Below are 18,291 nucleotides of genomic sequence, written 5' to 3' on the forward strand. Positions count from 1 at the left end.
AAGTAATACAGTTCAATTTCGTTTCTAAATTACATGGTGTATTGAAACAATTTTTAAGCCATTTTCAAAGAACAGACAATGTCCCTTTTGCATACTGACCCCGTTGCAAGGGACTAGCTGCTAATAAACAAAAAACAATTTGGTGCTAGAATAATTTGCAAGTAATCTGCTAGCATCATAAATGTTATCAATATACTTGAATAAGAAAACACTTTAGAGCTTATTTGATCAATTTCTTTAGCAAGTTTAATCCCTAATTGAGATTCTCAAATGACGGTTCTAACTCAATATGAAATGTCTAGGTGAAGTTACATGTTATTGAAGATGTTTCAGTTTAGAAGTAAATTTGTTCAATGTTTAGACATTATTTGGAGACATATACCTCATAAGTTAAGTTCATGTGCTGTTACCTTAGCCACATTTGCCTTTGGAATTACTTGCAAAGGTAGTTATTTATTACCATATAAGTTTAAAATACAAGAAGAATGTTTTTTTTTATGTGTTAGAAGCTTAGGAGGATGAAAAACTAAGAGATGGTGGTGTGTTAATTTACACAAAAAGTTTAAGTCACATTTATGTCAGCATAATTTTATTACTTTTGAAAAGCTCTATACAAAAGTATAAGTTACATACATTTAGGGCAATTAATTAATTAACTTTAATGGCTCAGTAACTATTTTCTACTGCTTTCACCCCAAAACGTAATAATGTCTAGTAGATCCTGATAAACCTAACCTAATATCTAATATACTAGGGCTATACTTCCTAAATTTGACTTAAATTAAAATTGCATACCGGTACCAACATTATATTTCCTTTTACTTGAGTAGCACCGGATTTAAAAGTATTTGAGGCTGATGTTTTTTTTAATTTACTATAAGTTAGTTTCACAGAATATCAATATTTTATTTTTGTTACAGGAGAATGGGTGGTGGTTGCCATTCATTTGTTTCGACAATTTGGGTTTCTCCCAGAAAACATACCTTCTAACTCTTCCTTTACTTCTGAAGAATTTACATTTGAAAACATTTCTTTGGAATCTCTTCATCTGCATGGATTATTTACAATGTGGATAGTGTGTAATCTTATTGGATTTCTCGTATATTTCTCTATTGGTGGATTTCTTCATGTAAGTTTAGTTGTCATGTAAATATTTATCTGTAAGAGTTTTGACTTTATTGATAGAAGCGGTTCTAAATTTTAAATTATTGCATTTTACCTTGTACTAGATACATAATGAGAACATCCTAGTCAGTATTTAAAAGTTTTCAATTATTTTAAGTGGTTCAATTTAGAAACTGTGACTGAGTACGCTTATGTACAATACAATATATGCTTTCTTTTACACCGACTGTTTACTGTATGCCTGGTCTTAGTCAGAACAGAAACTAAAAGTATCAATAATTATTTTATCTTTGGCTAAGGATTTGAGAGAACAAGAAAATATATTCCTTTGACAAAGTTGTAGCCAGTTTTACGTTAAAATTAAGGTAGATGAATTAAGAATAGTGTCCAAACATCAAACCAAGTTAAACTGAACTTATTGTTAATTTAAGCATGTTAATCATATACGGTAGTGTCAAAAAACGACTGAAATAAATATAATTTTTACATTACCACAAATTTGTAAAAAAAGGTTCATTCCACTATACAATTGAATCCAAACACTACATGGTTACATTTGATAAAGGGATTTTTACTTCAGTATCAAAAATTCAATTATTTTACACTTTTAGCGAATTTTCCATATAGGGAATAAGCTATTACCGTAGTACTCATGGTAAGACCTGGACGCGGGACCGATTTTTTTTTTCGTTTTGAGGTCCCTAGAGGCCAAAAACACCATCCGTTCAAATTCATATATATATATATATATGTGTCCGTTAGCGCGATAACTCGAGCAAAAATGATCCGATTTTGATGAAATTCGGTACAAACGTGTAAACCTACATTTATTCGAACGAGTTCGCAATCCAGCATAATCGGACCATGGGAATAGGGGTTTATGGGGGGTTTTATGGGGTAAAAAATTCTGGGTTATAGTAGTATGTTTTCTGTGGTTCATCAGTTCAGTCCAAAAATCTTTATTCACATAAAACATGTTTTTATACAAATATAATATTCAACCATGTGTTGTAAAACAGGCGCGGCTAAAAAACTTAAAACTATATCTTGTATTCTATAAACACTGTCTTGAGTAGGTTCATTTTATTTTAATAAGTCACTGTCACTGATACCTAATGTCTATTTTGATTTTTTCCCTGTAAAACTTATGGTTCGTCCCTTCACTGACTATTCACTCTTACATACTATTTTATATTTACAAATCGTTTAACGGTATACATTCAATAATTAATTATTTCACTTTGTTTGTTTGATTGAGTCATTTTTTATCAATTCCTTTTACTTTTATAAAATTCAATTTTTAAATCTTGTTTATTTTTGAGTACTCTAAAATTAAATCATTTTACTACTTTATGGTAACACTGTGACCTGCTTGTGTCTTTCATAACTGGTGGTATCACAAGCATACCCTCAGTATAGTTTCTCGTATTCCTATTAATAACAACTGTTTTAAACAAACTAGTAAACTTTTTATAATAACATAAAATTGAATATAAATATATCTTCTCTAGCTGCATTACGTCTAAGTACTGAAACAGTGGTGTAGCTGAGTCAAATTTCTTTACACCACAAATAGTTTTTAATGTAAGTTTTTGCATTATTACAATTGGTTTAAGTATTGTTGAAAACGTCCCTCCCCAATGAATTAAACCATACTTAAGAAGAGATTCAAACCAGGATAAATACCCATGTAGCACAGATGGTTGGGCCAACGTTGGCCAACTGTGGGACAGTTGGTCGATGGTTGGTTGGAGCTTCCACAACCAACCAACCGTTGTCCAACTGTATATCTCGTAGTTGGGCCAACCAATATTTACAACTGTGGACCAACATTGGTTCATTGTTAATGAAATACATTAATATGCATTGCTGGGTATCATACATCAAGCCAACCGTTGTCCAACCGTTTTTCACTCCGTTGGACCAACAAAAGATACTTTTGTTGGACCAACAATGGTCCATAGTTGAGTTTACACGACTTTCATTCTCTGGGTCTAGCTTTCACAACATAATTATAATAAAATATCTGGTTTTACAATACCTTTATCAGTTCCAAAAGTTTCCAAAAGTTTTTGGAACTGATAAAGGTATTGTAAAACCAGATATTTTATATATTACAGTTCCGGCGCTACAACAATGAATTTTAATAATTTTAATAATGCAAATATTTTTTAAATTAATATTCTTTAACTTATTTGCAACAATTTAAGGGGAAAGAGTAATTAATCATATAACAGGCAATTATAATAGCATTAACAATCTAACGGTAATTAATTAATCATTCAAATACCAGTATCCATTCTAACTCCAAAAAAAAAAAAAACTACTTATGATGCCTTAACAGATTAACAGAATCATATTATACTGTGTAGTATCAAAAATTTTTGAAGTATTGCGACCATTGCAACTGTCGGCTACTCTTTCACCACTTGAAAACTCTCTATATCAGCAATCACAGATAGCTCAGTGGTAAAGTAAGAGGCTCATAAGTCGAAGGACCCGGGTTCAAGACTCGTCTGGGCCAAACAAATTTTGTTCTAGTTTTTTTTCAAAATTTGTTTTTATGAACTATTTAATCAATTTACTCAACTAATAATTATGCTTTTCGTACTAAATCTTTATTATTTTGTGTGAAATAAAACGGTTGGACAATGGTTGGCTGGAAAACAGTTTAAAGAGGTGACATTTCTACCGTTGGCCAACTGTGTGGCTCCACAATTTACCAACGTTGGCCCAAACATCTGTGCTACATGGGTATAGCGTTCTAAGAAGTTTAGGAGTAATAAACTGTCTCAAATGAAAGAAATTATAGTTAATTTTTCTAAGTTTTTTACATAGTTGATTAACATGTGTATGCCATTTTAAATTTGAATCTATATGAGGGCCAAGATACTTGACCGAATCAACAAAATTAATTTTTGTACAACAACAATCACGAAAACAAGTAACTAAATGACAACGTAGATCAATCTCTTCTTTCAACGACTATGTCAAATGAGGTTTGTAAGTAAATATCATTGCATTTGATTTAGAAGTATTGACGATTAATTTGTTTCTTATTACCCAATTTTATATTACATTCAAATCATTATTAATTTTCATTCTCAGTAAATCATAATTGTTGGCACTGCATACTAAAGATGTATCATCAGCAAAAGCATATATCTTCGATTCTAAATCCATTGATAACATGTCATTGATATAAATTGCGAATAAAATTGGGCCAAGCAAGCACTCCCCCTTGAGGCCTTTGAGAACATACATCTGAGTAAACGTTTTTTATTTTTACCATTTGTTTTCTTTCATTTAAAAAAGTCTCAAACCAATTATAACTATTGCCCTGAATTCCATATAATTTTAGTTTATGTAATTATGTAGTTTATTGTGTTGTCACGCCAACATGGAGTGTACGGTGCGGGTTTTTCCAATTTTTCCCCTAAAAACAAAAAAATTTGCAATTTCTTTCTAAACCGTTTTGTAGAGCTTAAAAAAAGAAATAGTTTAGTATATTGAAGCGCTGTTGTATGCCTAACTGTCAAGGAGAAAATTCAAAAATAGTGTAATTTAAAATTCCCATGTTATTCTTATGGAGAAAATGAAAATTGTTGTACTTTACTTGTTAATGGATATATATTGATAACATTATGCAAATTTATTTATTTTTGATCCTATACTATTGACGTATGGTCAAAAAACACTTTTTACCTTCCCTGTAGGAGCAAACCTAAGCACTCGTTAAATCTAATGTTATTTAAATAGGGAATAAATAACCTATGTCTTATTTATGGAAATATTTTAGTAGAAATATAATCAGACAAGTTGAAATTCACTTAGTCTGCAGGTTTGCTGCGGCGGGGGTATTTTACTCTTTTTCAGGTTTGTGTCTTTCTGTCTCCCTGTAATGATAATGGCATTGTGTGTGTATTGGAGTATGCTGACTTATTATCCTTTTCATTGTTATTTTTTCAGTGGCATTATTATTTGAAGCAAAAAGATAAACCAAACCTATGGAAGTGTCAGCCGACGAAATGGCTTTCCGCAGAGCTTGAGAGACATGAAATACTGTTTGGTAGTTTGAGCCTTCTCTGTGTTGACACAGTGACTTCTGTTTTTGCTACATACATCAAGAATGGAGGATGGTCTATGGTGTACTACCAGTTTGACGAGTACACCTGGATGTGGTACTTCCTTCAGTGGCCTGTCATATTTATCTACCAGGTGAGTTATAGAGTATCACACTACAAGGCTGAGAGGTAGATAGTTCCTGTGTGTGAGGCTTCCCGGGAGCAGAATAACATATGAGTACTGTAAACACCTTCCCAGGTGGCACAAGACACTTTTTGCCATTCTACCAGTGACAAGATTTTTTTCTGATTTAGACATGGTAGACTAACACACCTTACTAATATTACTATCATTTTGCCACTCGTAAACATGGAATACTTGAACACATACTTGTTTTTAGATAGAGCAGGCGGCAGATTTGAGTTTATTTATTTCAAAATAATTAATATTTAATGTAGAATGGCACAATATTCTCTATCACAATGCATCTTCTAATATAGGTTGATTATCAAATGATCACAGCATTCTACAAGATGGCACTAACCAATCTAAGTGATTTACACTAATGCAAAATGTTTGTATCGTTGCGGTGGACAAGTATATACACGCTGAGGATGGGGGAGATAGCTTTGTGGGCATTGCAAAGCATTGTTGTAGTCTATAGAAAAACTAACCACGGCACTCCAGTTGACTTTGTACACCGATCTCTAATCAGAGCATATTTTAAGGGACTTCCACTGGGCGACAGTGGCGCCGGACTTATGTCAAAAATGGGGGTCCGAGGGTCCCCCCCCCCCGGAAATTTGTGCATAAATTCAAGTGAAAATCACACATTTCTACGTATCTTTTATTGCATTTTCCGATTATATTTGCTTGTAAATAGTCCATATAATCTCACTTAATTACGTATTCTAGAACGTTGTAACAGGCCAAGGCTCCCTTCACAACCTCTTGGGCCAAAATCATAGGTTAATACTCTAAAATATTTACACAATGTTATTTTTTACATTCCGATACATTTAAAATATGAATCATAAAAAAAATATGCCGGCACCACCCATAGTCACTGGGCGACAAAATCTCAGCACTGGGCGACACCCATAAGCAGTTGACATGTTATTTTATGCCTTGGATCTCTTTCTTAAAACAACGGATTTCTGGTCTAAAAAGAGTATAGTAAGAATCTACTTAAAGTGTAGTGTGGGGAAAAAAATATAAAATAGCTGGATATACATAAGAGGTAATCAGAAGTGATCAGTGGCCAGGTTTGAGGCAAATCGGTTGCTTTTTGATGGTTCAACAGTTGACCCAGCTGTCTTTTATCATTGGGCTTTTAATCAATGATCCTGGGTTAAGAAACAACTTTTCTTAGTCATAAAGCTACTTCTTGCATCTCTTTTCATTCTCCTCTCATCCTTTTCTCATGTTTGCTTTAAGCTGCATTTACAACAAAACTGAGTTTTTATAACAAAATGTCTAACAAAACAGCTTTTGTCAACAAAAGTCTTGTTGGAACATTTTCACACTTCTCATTCCTATATAGACATGGTTTTAAAAAAATGCTTCATATTTAATATGTTTACAACTTTTTGCGGAAAACAACCTGTTGTGAACACTGAAAAGCTGTTGAAAACATGTTCACAAAGCTAGTGTTCTTTGGACTATAGTAATCTTTTATTTAAAACTCCGGTGTAAACACCACTTTGAAATCAAAGTAGCGACCCAATCTTAATTGGAAATAGACATAATAACTAACTATAATAATAATTTTGTAAATGGCTTACACCCTCCATTCAATTAGTATTGGGACTGGTTCACTGTAGCCTCAAAAGAGCAGTGAAGAGGGGTCTGACCGGTTGGGCTGGATGAGGGGTCCTACACCATTCAGGAGCACTTTTAGTGTAGTCACCTACGAGCATTTGTTGAGAAAGGAGGTCGATATTTGCGCTGAGTGTTTTACATTGTTAACATTGAGTGTACATTAAATTAGGAAAATCCGCATTGGAGACCCTTACCCTCATTAAACAGGCTTATGGGGATGATGCTTTAAGCCACACAATAGTTTTTGTGGTGCACCAAATGTTTAAGGAAGGTCGGGAAAACGTCGAAGACCCGACACCACGTCGGACGCCCGACAACCGTTTGAACCGAGGCTCATGTGGTCAAAGTGGAAGAAGTTTTGGAATCTGACAGGCGTCTAACCATCCCTCTTCAGTGGGGACCGACGACCGTCCACACTATGGTAACGGAGAATTTGGCAATGAGAAGAGTCCGTGTTAAGTTGGTGCCAAAAGTCCAGAGCGAGGAATAAAAACTATCAAGGACTGCGTCCAGGAAGATCCAGATTAAATTTTCTGGACAACGTTATTACCTGGGTGTTCCAAGTTCCAATGACCCAAAAACAAAAGGGCAAGGGTCTCCGATGCTGATTTTTGAGTTAAAGGCAAAACTTCAGTGTTGCTCCACCGTACACTCCATGTTGGCGTGACGACACAATAAACTACATAATTACATAAACTAAAGTTATATGGAATTCAGGGCAATAGTTATAATTGGTTTGAGACTTTTTTAAATGAAAGAAAACAAATGGTTAAAATAAAAAACGTTTACTCAGATGTATGTTCTCAAAGGCCTCAAGGGGGAGTGCTTGCTTGGCCCAATTTTATTAGCAATTTATATCAATGACATGTTGTCAATGGATTTAGAATCGAAGATATATGCTTTTGCTGATGATACATCTTTAGTATGCAGTGCCAACAATTATGATTTACTGAGAATGAAAATTAATAATGATTTGAATGTAATATAAAATTGGGTAATAAGAAACAAATTAATCGTCAATACTTCTAAATCTAATGCAATGATATTTACTTACAAACCTCATTTGACATAGTCGTTAAAAGAAGAGATTGATCTACGTTGTCATTTAGTTACTTGTTTTCGTGATTGTTGTTGTACAAAAATTAATTTTGTTGATTCGTTCAAGTATCTTGGCCTTCATATAGATTCAAATTTAAAATGGCGTACACATGTTAATCAACTATGCAAAAAACTTAGACAAATTAACTATAATTTCTTTCTTTTGAGACAGTTTATTACTCCTAAGCTTCTTAGAACACTATATTTATCCTGGTTTAAATCTACTCTTAAGTATGGTTTTATTCATTGGGGAGGGACGTTTTCAACAATACTTTAACCAATTGTAATAATGCAAAAACTTACATTAAAAACTATTTGTGGTGTAAAGAAATTTGACTCAGCTACACCACTGTTTCAGTACTTAGACGTAATGCAGCTAGAGAAGATATATTTATATTCAATTTTATGTTATTATAAAAAGTTTACTAGTTTATTTCAAACAGTTTTTATTAATAGGAATACGAGAAACTATACTGAGGGTATGCTTGTGATACCACCAGTTATGAAAGACACAAGCAGGTCACAGTGTTACCATAAAGTAGTAAAATGTTTTAACTTTAATTTTAGAGTACTCAAAAATATGCAGGATTTAAAAATTGAATTTTATAAAAGTAAAAGGAATTGATAAAAAATGACCCAATCAAACAAACAAAGTGAAATAATTAATTATTGAATGTATACCGTTAAACGATTTGTAAATATAAAATAGTATGTAAGAGTGAATAGTCAGTGAAGGGACTTACATGAAGTTTTACAGGGAAAAAATCAAAATAGACATTAGGTATCAGTGACAGTGACTTATTAAAATAAAATGAACCTACTCAAGACAGTGTTTATAGAATACAAGATATAGTTTTAAGTTTTTCAACCGCGCCTGTTTTACAACACATGGTTGAATATTATATTTGTATAAAAACATGTTTTATGTGAATAAAGATTTTTGAACTGAACTGATGAACTACAGAAAACATACTACTATAACCCAGAATGCCAACCGCATGGAAAAAAGCGTTAAGTACTTTGAGAGGGCTTTGCCTATCAATTCGTAGGCAGCGCCACCAGTGTTTCTATGCTGAGTGCATTGCAACGCTGGTGGCGCTGCCTACGAACTGATAGGCAAAGCTCTCTCAAAGTACTTAACGCTTTTTACCATACGATTGGCATTCTGGGTTATAGTAGTATGTTTTCTGTGACTGAACTGAACAATGAAAAAACACTGTGTGCAAATATCGACCTCCTGTCTCAACGAATGCCCGTAGGCGACTAAACTAAAGTGCTCCTGAATGTTGAAGGGCCTCAAATTTTAGCATATCTATGCACTTAAAACTCAACGAGGAAAATTATTTAGTGTTCCTACAGATTTGCCATTGTTATTACAAAATTATCTTGGAATTGTGAGTTTTGTAAGTCAACCTAAAGAATACAAAAAGATTTAATTTTTTATTTGGAAGTGAAAAATACTCCTCAAAACTAAAACTATAACCTAATGATTTTTAATGTGATAGCTGGAAGCATACAAAAATGCAATGGGATGAGTAAGGAAAATGCAAAGGTCTACTTTTGAATCTTTTTCACTGCACCCAGGCATCAACCCATGATCATATTCCAACACCTGTTCAAAGTGATTACATTTAAGTGAGAACTATGTCCCATGTCACAGAGAATAGAATTCATTATCATTTCAGATGACCATTATCAATTTCAAAGATAATCACAGTAATTAACTATAGTAAGATAGATGATTGTTGTAGTCTGGGATTAATTTTTTGATAGATAAGGTTTATTTACTCTAGTTGAGAATTTGATGAGTGTAATTATGGTTGAAAGGATCTTACAGCGTTCTTTGAGGAATTAGGCAAGAGAAATCAATTTGATCCCTTAACTGAGGTATATTCCATTCTGTTAATTTGGTGTTTTGATCATCTTTGCTTTTAAAACCCATCGCATACCTCAATGGGTTATGTAACTACTTTAATATGATTTTGCAAGGTATATTTATACTTCAACATGAATTGAAGATATTTTTAGGATCAGTGTGATGATTCTGAGAGTATGTAGGTTTTCGGTGGTCCGAAACTCAATCCAGCTGTCCTTGATAATTAGGCTTTTAAATGGACCTGGCTAATTAGTACTGGGCAAATAATACAAAAACACCTCATATAAACAATAAAATTTGTAACATGAAATTTCTTCTGTGAGTTATTAATAATATAAGAAATGATGATCCGATGAGTCCACAAAATTTTGGGCGTCCTAAGCCCCTTTCTGGGGCCTTTTTTGTTCAGATGGAGGTTATTCCTTAATTATTTTATTTTTACGTTTAAGGTTGAGTGAGGTGTGGTTTTAGTTATTTATGTAGTAAATAATTTACAGTAATTTTCAATAATCCTCTTTTATGTAGAGCATTGAAGTAACATAATTCATAAGAAATTCATGAAAGATCATAAAAAAGTAATAATATTCGTTGAACACCATACATAATATTCGTATGTAGTGGTTTAATACACTTAAAACTAGTCCCAATCGTTTTAAAATAATTAAAACCATCGAAAACCACACCTCACTCGACCTTAAACGTAAAAACCAAATTATTTAGGAATTACCCCCCTCCGAACAAAAAGGGGCTTACGACGCCCAAAATTTTGGGGACTCATCGGATCTTCAAATCTCATATTACAGTATATCACAGGTGAAATTTTATGAATGTTTGTTTATAAAACCTTATTTTTACCTGTACTAAATGAAACAGCTTGTCTTAGTCAGTAACAAAGCTACACAGATCATCTCACTCCACTCTACACTCATCCTTCACCCATATTTGGGTTAAAGTACACACCTAGGTGGCGTCCCATCTTGATTAATAATAATACCTTGTATTTGGTTCATGACTATAGTTGGGTGGTGTCTAATGGTAACACTGCTCTCCTATAGTTGGGTGGTGTCTAATGGTAACACTGTTCTCCTATAGTTGGGTGGTGTCTAATGGTAACACTGCTCTCCTATAGTTGGGTGGTGTCTAATGGTAACACTGCTCTCCTATAGTTGGGTGGTGTCTAATGGTAACACTGCTCTCCTATAGTTGGGTGGTGTCTAATGGTAACACTGCTCTCCTATAGTTGGGTGGTGTCTAATGGTAACACTGCTCTCCTATAGTTGGGTGGTGTCTAATGGTAACACTGCTCTCCTATAGTTGGGTGGTGTCTAATGGTAACACTGCTCTCCTATAGTTGGGTGGTGTCTAATGGTAACACTGCTCTCCTATAGTTGGGTGGTGTCTAATGGTAACACTGTTCTCCTATAGTTGGGTGGTGTCTAATGGTAACACTGCTCTCCTATAGTTGGGTGGTGTCTAATGGTAACACTGCTCTCCTATAGTTGGGTGGTGTCTAATGGTAACACTGCTCTCCTATAGTTGGGTGGTGTCTAATGGTAACACTGCTCTCCTATAGTTGGGTGGTGTCTAATGGTAACACTGCTCTCCTATAGTTGGGTGGTGTCTAATGGTAACACTGTTCTCCTATAGTTGGGTGGTGTCTAATGGTAACACTGCTCTCCTATAGTTGGGTGGTGTCTAATGGTAACACTGCTCTCCTATAGTTGGGTGGTGTCTAATGGTAACACTGCTCTCCTATAGTTGGGTGGTGTCTAATGGTAACACTGCTCTCCTATAGTTGGGTGGTGTCTAATGGTAACACTGCTCTCCTATAGTTGGGTGGTGTCTAATGGTAACACTGCTCTCCTATAGTTGAGTGGTGTCTAATGGTAACACTGCTCTCCTATAGTTGGGTGGTGTCTAATGATAACACTGCTCTCCTATAGTTGGGTGGTGTCTAATGATAACACTGCTCTCCTATAGTTGGGTGGTGTCTAATGGTAACACTGTTCTCCTATAGTTGGGTGGTGTCTAATGGTAACACTGCTCTCCTATAGTTGGGTGGTGTCTAATGGTAACACTGCTCTCCTATAGTTGAGTGGTGTCTAATGGTAACACTGCTCTCCTATAGTTGGGTGGTGTCTAATGATAACACTGCTCTCCTATAGTTGGGTGGTGTCTAATGATAACACTGCTCTCCTATAGTTGGGTGGTGTCTAATGGTAACACTGCTCTCCTATAGTTGGGTGGTGTCTAATGGTAACACTGTTCTCCTATAGTTGGGTGGTGTCTAATGGTAACACTGCTCTCCTATAGTTGGGTGGTGTCTAATGATAACACTGTTCTCCTGCTAATCACGGAGTGCCGGTTTGATCCTATGGAAAGTCAATTGCTGTTTAATGTCTCAAAACTGGACCCATTTGTCCTTAATCCTTGTGTATGAATTTAATAAATGGTCTAATATTATCTTGTTTAGAGAAACAATATATTTTCTCCAATAACATAGCTTACTTACCAGATCATGTATTCAACAATATCCCTCCACTCATCTTGTCCTACACCTTGGTTTGTCAGCGTTGTAAAAATTAATCTAGTCATAACTGACTCCAGTTACTTTTTGAAACATTAGAATTAGGCCTATGCTTTTTTCTGATCTCTTAAAGTGTTATTTATTAGTAGTTAGTTTTTACAGGAGTTTTTAAACTGGGTATCACTTTGCAGCGTATTTCAGGATTACGTGACGTACTGGCTGCATCGTATGTACCACACTCCGTGGTTGTACCGCAAGTTTCACAAGGCTCACCATCGCTATGTCCAGCCTACAGCGTTCTCTGTTACTGCCATCCACCCTGTAGAGATAGTTCACATACAGCTAACATTGGCTCTACCGTTGTTTACCATCCCTACACACTGGAGTGAGTTGAACTCCCAATGAAGAATGTAGACTTCCACAGTGATGATACTTGTTGTCTTCTGGATTGAACCGTGTAGTCAAGCTGTACTTAAATGTCAACGTTTTGGAAACGTGGCAGTTCTCTATCATCAGGGAATCAAGGAGTTAGGAATAGTTTATTTTCTTACTACTGTAGTACCTTCACTACTGGATTTGTGCCCTGATGGTGGTGGAGAACTGCATCGTCTACCAAGTATAGCGGCATTCAAATACAGCTCAATGCACGGCCCAACACAAAATACAAGTGTCTTTCTTGTGAATTTTCAATATTCATCGCTGTGTTGTTTTTATCAGATTAAAACATTGACACAATCACAGTTTTAGATAAGTTTTTAAACACCAAACAAGAATGAAAATAAAAATATTTTTTTTATTTTGTGGAAAACTATACCCTAAATTTTAATGAGGTTGGAAAATGGAACTGAAAAGAATGTGTTGCTGGTTATGTCTTTATTTCCAAACTTATCCACTTTATCAAGTATTTATTTTATGATGTAATATGTGTGTTCTGTTTTTAAATGTTTTTACTTCATACTGATGATCTGACCTTAACTTGGTGACTGAGCATAGGTCAGTAATGATTTTATCACATAAACCAATCATGAAAAAGGTAGAAAAAGGATAGAATTCAAAATTCTGGTTAAAAGAGGCTACAATCTTAAAAGCAGAGAGGTTATATTTAGAGCAAAACACAAAGAATATACCAAATAACTCAAGCCTGAATACAAGGGCTTACCCTTTAATAAAAACTAAATTATCATCGGAAAGCAGTCAAAAACTTTACCAGCTAAAATAATCGAGATAAATCATTTGTATCAATTTTACTCGTTCTAGTATTCGTAAGACATGTTTTTAATTTATATAGTACCTTTTGTAGAATAATATTCCAGTCTCTGATTTCAAGCTGTTTGCAGCTTCATTCACCTGCATCGGATTCTATACCTATTACCACGGCATCATCGACCACTCAGGAATTGATTTTAAGGCTCCGTGGTGGCAACCCTGGAGGCCTGACACCATATTCCATGACAACCACCACCAGTACTTCCACGTTAACTTTGGTTTCAACTGCTATTATTGGGATATTGTACGTAATTTGATTGCTTTTAAAATTAAAATAAAGTACACAACATTCTATAAACCACAATTAGCATACTTTCGCTTCAGTTCAACTACTATTCTAATGTTGTAGGTATTTAATTTTTGGTTTCACAATTAACTATAATATTCCAAGACAACCACCATCAATATACTCTGTGTTCAACTGTTACTGTTAAGGATATTGTGCGTATTTAAATTTTGTATTGTAATCAATTGAATTTATAAATTTCTCAGATCAAACAGAGTTTGTTTCTGAGAGAAGGAAATCAATGGATAAATTAAACTCTTTTTAAGCTCCTAAAGTTGAGGAGAATTCTGTAAAAAGTAATTGAAAGGTTTTTGAAGTATCTTTGTTGTTGGTTGATCTTTTATATTTCTTTTTTAAAGTTTTTTTATCTTATCCATCGAAGAATATGATTTTATTCATAGAAAGATTAATTCAATATACTTTTTTAATTACTATATTCATCTATTTGGAAGTTAAGTGTTGTTTGGAAATAATTTTAGAAAAGCAATCTAAAGGATTAATTATAAGGTAAATCACATTTAGTTAAAGACTTAAAACAGTTTGTTAGGATCTTCTATTTTTATAATTTATAAAATAAAATCATGATAAATCCAATTTAAATCAACCATATTTAATTTTAAATTGAATTTGTTGCTATTTCCAATACCATAATCTAACGTTTAAAATCAATTTGATTGATCTAAATCTAATTTTCTTTGTCAATAACAAAATTATCTTTAGTTTAACTACTAAAAATAATCTATATAAAAAAAACTATATAAAAATAATTTATGATACAAAATCTAAAAGTGGAATTGTAATTGATCCAACAATAAGGTTTGAAACATCATCAAACCAACCCCTAGAAGTAGATGAAGAAAAGAGGAAAATTTATAGTAAATGTGAAACTTATTTAAGAAACAAATATAATCTAAATTCAATATCAGTAATTGGCATAATGATTGGTGCAAGAGGGACTATTACAAAATTTTTTGACGAATTTTAAAAAAAATATAATCTTCCATCAAAGTTAAAAAATGAAATAGTCATAAAAGTGCTAAAAGAATCATGTAAAATCATTCAAAATCATTTATATGGACAACGTTATTAATCTATGTTACATGTTATTTATATCGTAAATTTAAGTTTTTTTTTACTGTGTCTAATAGGCAAAGTTTATTAATAAACTCAGTTTTCAAAATAAATTCTAAAACAATTTGTTCAGCTACATGACACGTATCGCCGCAGAGACCGCATTTATAAAGAGGATATCTTCTATGGCAGAGGTAAGCCGATAGCTGAAGCTACTTCCAAGGAGATTGAAGAAGAGGTTAAATCCCGTGAGTCAGAAAACATTAATGCTCATAGATACATCAATCCTATTCTCAACACATCAGAGTTAATAGAAGAGGATAAAAGAGGTGGAGGTAAGTTTACCGAGGCTGTCATATCATAAAGAGAGGAGAGGTATCGTTATATAATATTATCATTGCAATCATACTATGGAATCTACTTTTTACGGATGTAATCATAAAAAAGGAACATTTTTCGAATTCAAATTGTCGTTCAGTAAATAATCATTGATTTTGAATATTGTAAGTTAATTTTTAATTCAATCGATAGAAATCTCTAAAGTCATTGACATTGGTTCATGGAACTTCATAGTTATCACGTTCTTTAAAATACATTATTGTTTTACTCTATTTGGTCAAAGTAATCCAAAGTCAGTAAAGCAACAGAGGATATAAATGAAGTCAACTACGGCCGAACGCAAATAAATCTTCAAGGTGTCTCCAGCTTTCTATAGGTAAATAAATTTATTGTGGAGGGATTTAATCCACGATGTAATCTAAATCAAGCAGAATGAATTTAAAAAATCTTCAACTTTCATCACCGGCCCCTTCTAGTTCAGGAAAGTACTGTCAACTATGGAGCTTTATTTGGGTGAATATTTAAACTTTTATTCATGCACCACTAGAAGATTTTATTTCTGTCTAGACTCAATTGAAACATCAAACTTAAATTCAGTTGGAGACCATTAGTTAAAAAAAAAAAAACTGTTCTGTACAGTGCAGACATTAACAACACTAGTGTAGATTTGGCACACTAATAACAAATTATTATATTACAACAATGTTATTATACTAATGGTTTTTTAATACTTTCTTTTTTTATCAGCCTTTACCCTAATCTTTAACAGTTTGTTTTAATATTTATATATGTTTAAATATATTTTAACTTTTCCAGATTCTTAGCGGAAGTGTGTAAGCCACAATGGATTAAAAAAATATATTATTTTAAAACCATAAATATTTAATTTTGAATTTGTAAGTTTCAAGGAATTTTATAAGGTGAAACCCCATTTATATATCCCAGAATCATATTTAAAAGTTTTTAAGTACCGTATTGTAGTTAAATGTTGTGAACATGCAATCATGGTTTTGACCTTTCCTAATATTTGAATTTTAATAATGCAGATTTGTCTACAGATTTAGAATTGTTTTATTTATTATGTAGTTAGTTACCTTATGAAATGTTCAATTAATGTTTGAGGTTTGTTTGCCAACACAAAATAACTGTATACAGTCTATTACTCTGTTTAGAATTAAAAATTTAGTAATTTCAAATCATGGCTTGTTTTGCTTTATTACCACCCATATCTACAAAACATTTCTGTCCATTTTGGCATATAAAGTATGAGAATGGATGTCATATTATGGTGATGTAATAGTTTCTTCAACCATAATATTATATTTATGAAAATGCATTGCAGGAAAGTGATAAAGATATTATTTTATTAAACATTGATGAATCACCATAAAGTGGCTTATTTAGTTCCTCGTTAATCCACATGGTCTTTTTTACTGGTAAAGGCGGGGACACACTTGTCATACACCCTTCCGATCCGACTCCGATCATACTGTGGTACGACTGTCGGAGAGGGGAATGGTACATAACTTTGAACGCGGTTGTTTACACCTCTCCGACACGCGTCACGTCATACTCCGATCCTACTCCGATTTTGACTCCGATCACGCACCGACACTGCAGTCTATTCGTTTGTCGGATGCAGGACGGGTTGTTTCTTAAAAATCTTCTTTATTCTTAAGGTTTAAGAATAATGGTTTATGATAAATATATGCCGATGCTTGATGTGAAATCTGTGCGTGCATACCTTCAATTTGAGACCTCAACCCCTCAATCATTAAAATCGGACGGGTAGAAGAGCCAAACGAATTAGAGAGAAAAAAACCAAAGTGTTTAGTATATAAGATGGGCACTTAAGTAAACCACCTATCCTTCCATGTAGAATGGACCCAAATTCTTCGTTTTCCACTGCCCTCCAGAGATCTCTGACTTTCTTCATCTTCATCTAGACAATCCACCATCATGGCTAAATCCCGAAGTCCAAAGTTTTTGAACATGTTTATCACCTTCTGCACGTAGTTTACAATCAGACTGGCGAGTGTTGATCGACCCGGTGGAGGAAATCGGAGATGGGTCGGAAGCGTGTATGACATGTGTGTTCACCCCCTCCGATCCCGCACCGATCCTTCTGGAATCCCACAAATCGTATCGTAGTACGATCGGAAGGGTGTATGACAAGTGTGTCCCCGCCTTAATGGCAAATGGCTAAGATACAGGATTGCTAGTTTACAAATTCTAAACGTAAAAGATAGCTTAGTTGCTGACTTATTTACATACCAGCATAAAGAAATGCACCAGCCTGAGATGGCATTAACTATAAACTATTAAATATTTTCAAACACTAAAAGTACGGTAATTATAATTTATAGAAATTGTCTTTATAGTTTTGGATTGTTTTCCAAGGCAGTCCATGGAAGCCATCTTGGAATTGCCCCCCATAAGAGCAATAATGTTAATTTCAAATAGCCGCTGAAGAGTTATTTACCATGTCAAATTATTATTTCAAATACCAAAGTGATTATAATTTAAATATCTAGTATACTGGGGGATTAGAATTTTTCATTGTAGTTTTTAATTGTTTTATGAGTTAAAATGTCTACGCCCCAAGGACTCTTAGACTTACCTAAAAACTAACAGAAATGTTGTTTTGTATAGTGTTTGAAAGACTAATTATTTATATAGTTTGTAATAACTGTAGGAAAAATATAATACGTAATGAGTCCAAAGTGCCTTCTCTGCACTCGAGAGACTTCTAGTTACACAAGTAACTATTTTCCCAAGACTCATTTTGCAAACAGATACCTCGGATTCTTAAGAGGA

At 33.7% G+C, this 18,291-nt stretch overlaps 1 protein-coding gene across 3 annotated transcripts; it reads left to right on the top strand.

Moving 5' to 3' along the window:
* The first annotated feature begins 302 nt into the window (after positions 1-302).
* On the top strand, positions 303-16,334 carry LOC128990419 (uncharacterized). Of its 3 annotated transcripts, XM_054412778.1 has the most exons (7): positions 303-445; positions 921-1,129; positions 5,095-5,343; positions 12,714-12,897; positions 13,850-14,022; positions 15,269-15,470; positions 16,291-16,334. In XM_054412778.1, the coding sequence occupies exons 1-7, from the start codon at positions 313-315 to the stop codon at positions 16,296-16,298; spliced, it is 1,158 nt and encodes a 385-aa protein (XP_054268753.1). In that variant the 5' UTR covers positions 303-312; the 3' UTR covers positions 16,299-16,334. The 3 variants fall into 3 exon arrangements, with proteins under 3 accessions (XP_054268753.1, XP_054268751.1, XP_054268752.1); XM_054412776.1 differs by lacking the exon at positions 16,291-16,334 and having other exon boundaries at positions 15,269-15,579; XM_054412777.1 differs by lacking the exon at positions 16,291-16,334 and having other exon boundaries at positions 924-1,129; positions 15,269-15,579.
* The last annotated feature ends 1,957 nt before the right edge of the window (positions 16,335-18,291 follow it).

This window comes from Macrosteles quadrilineatus, unplaced genomic scaffold (assembly GCF_028750875.1).
Source record: "Macrosteles quadrilineatus isolate MER2022 unplaced genomic scaffold, UCM_ALF_1.0 Scaffold_3__2_contigs__length_128488019, whole genome shotgun sequence".
Lineage (NCBI taxonomy): Eukaryota > Metazoa > Arthropoda > Insecta > Hemiptera > Cicadellidae > Macrosteles > Macrosteles quadrilineatus.

Bases quoted from the DNA above. Each gene is read 5' to 3' on its own strand.
- LOC128990419 (XM_054412776.1), top strand. From the start codon at position 313: ATGTTATTGAAGATGTTTCAGTTTAGAAGTAAATTTGTTCAATGTTTA. The intron at 5,344-12,713 runs GTGAGTTATAGA...AGCGTATTTCAG, and splicing joins CTGTCATATTTATCTACCAG to GATTACGTGACGTACTGGCT. The intron at 12,898-13,849 runs GTGAGTTGAACT...AGCTGTTTGCAG, and splicing joins TACCATCCCTACACACTGGA to CTTCATTCACCTGCATCGGA.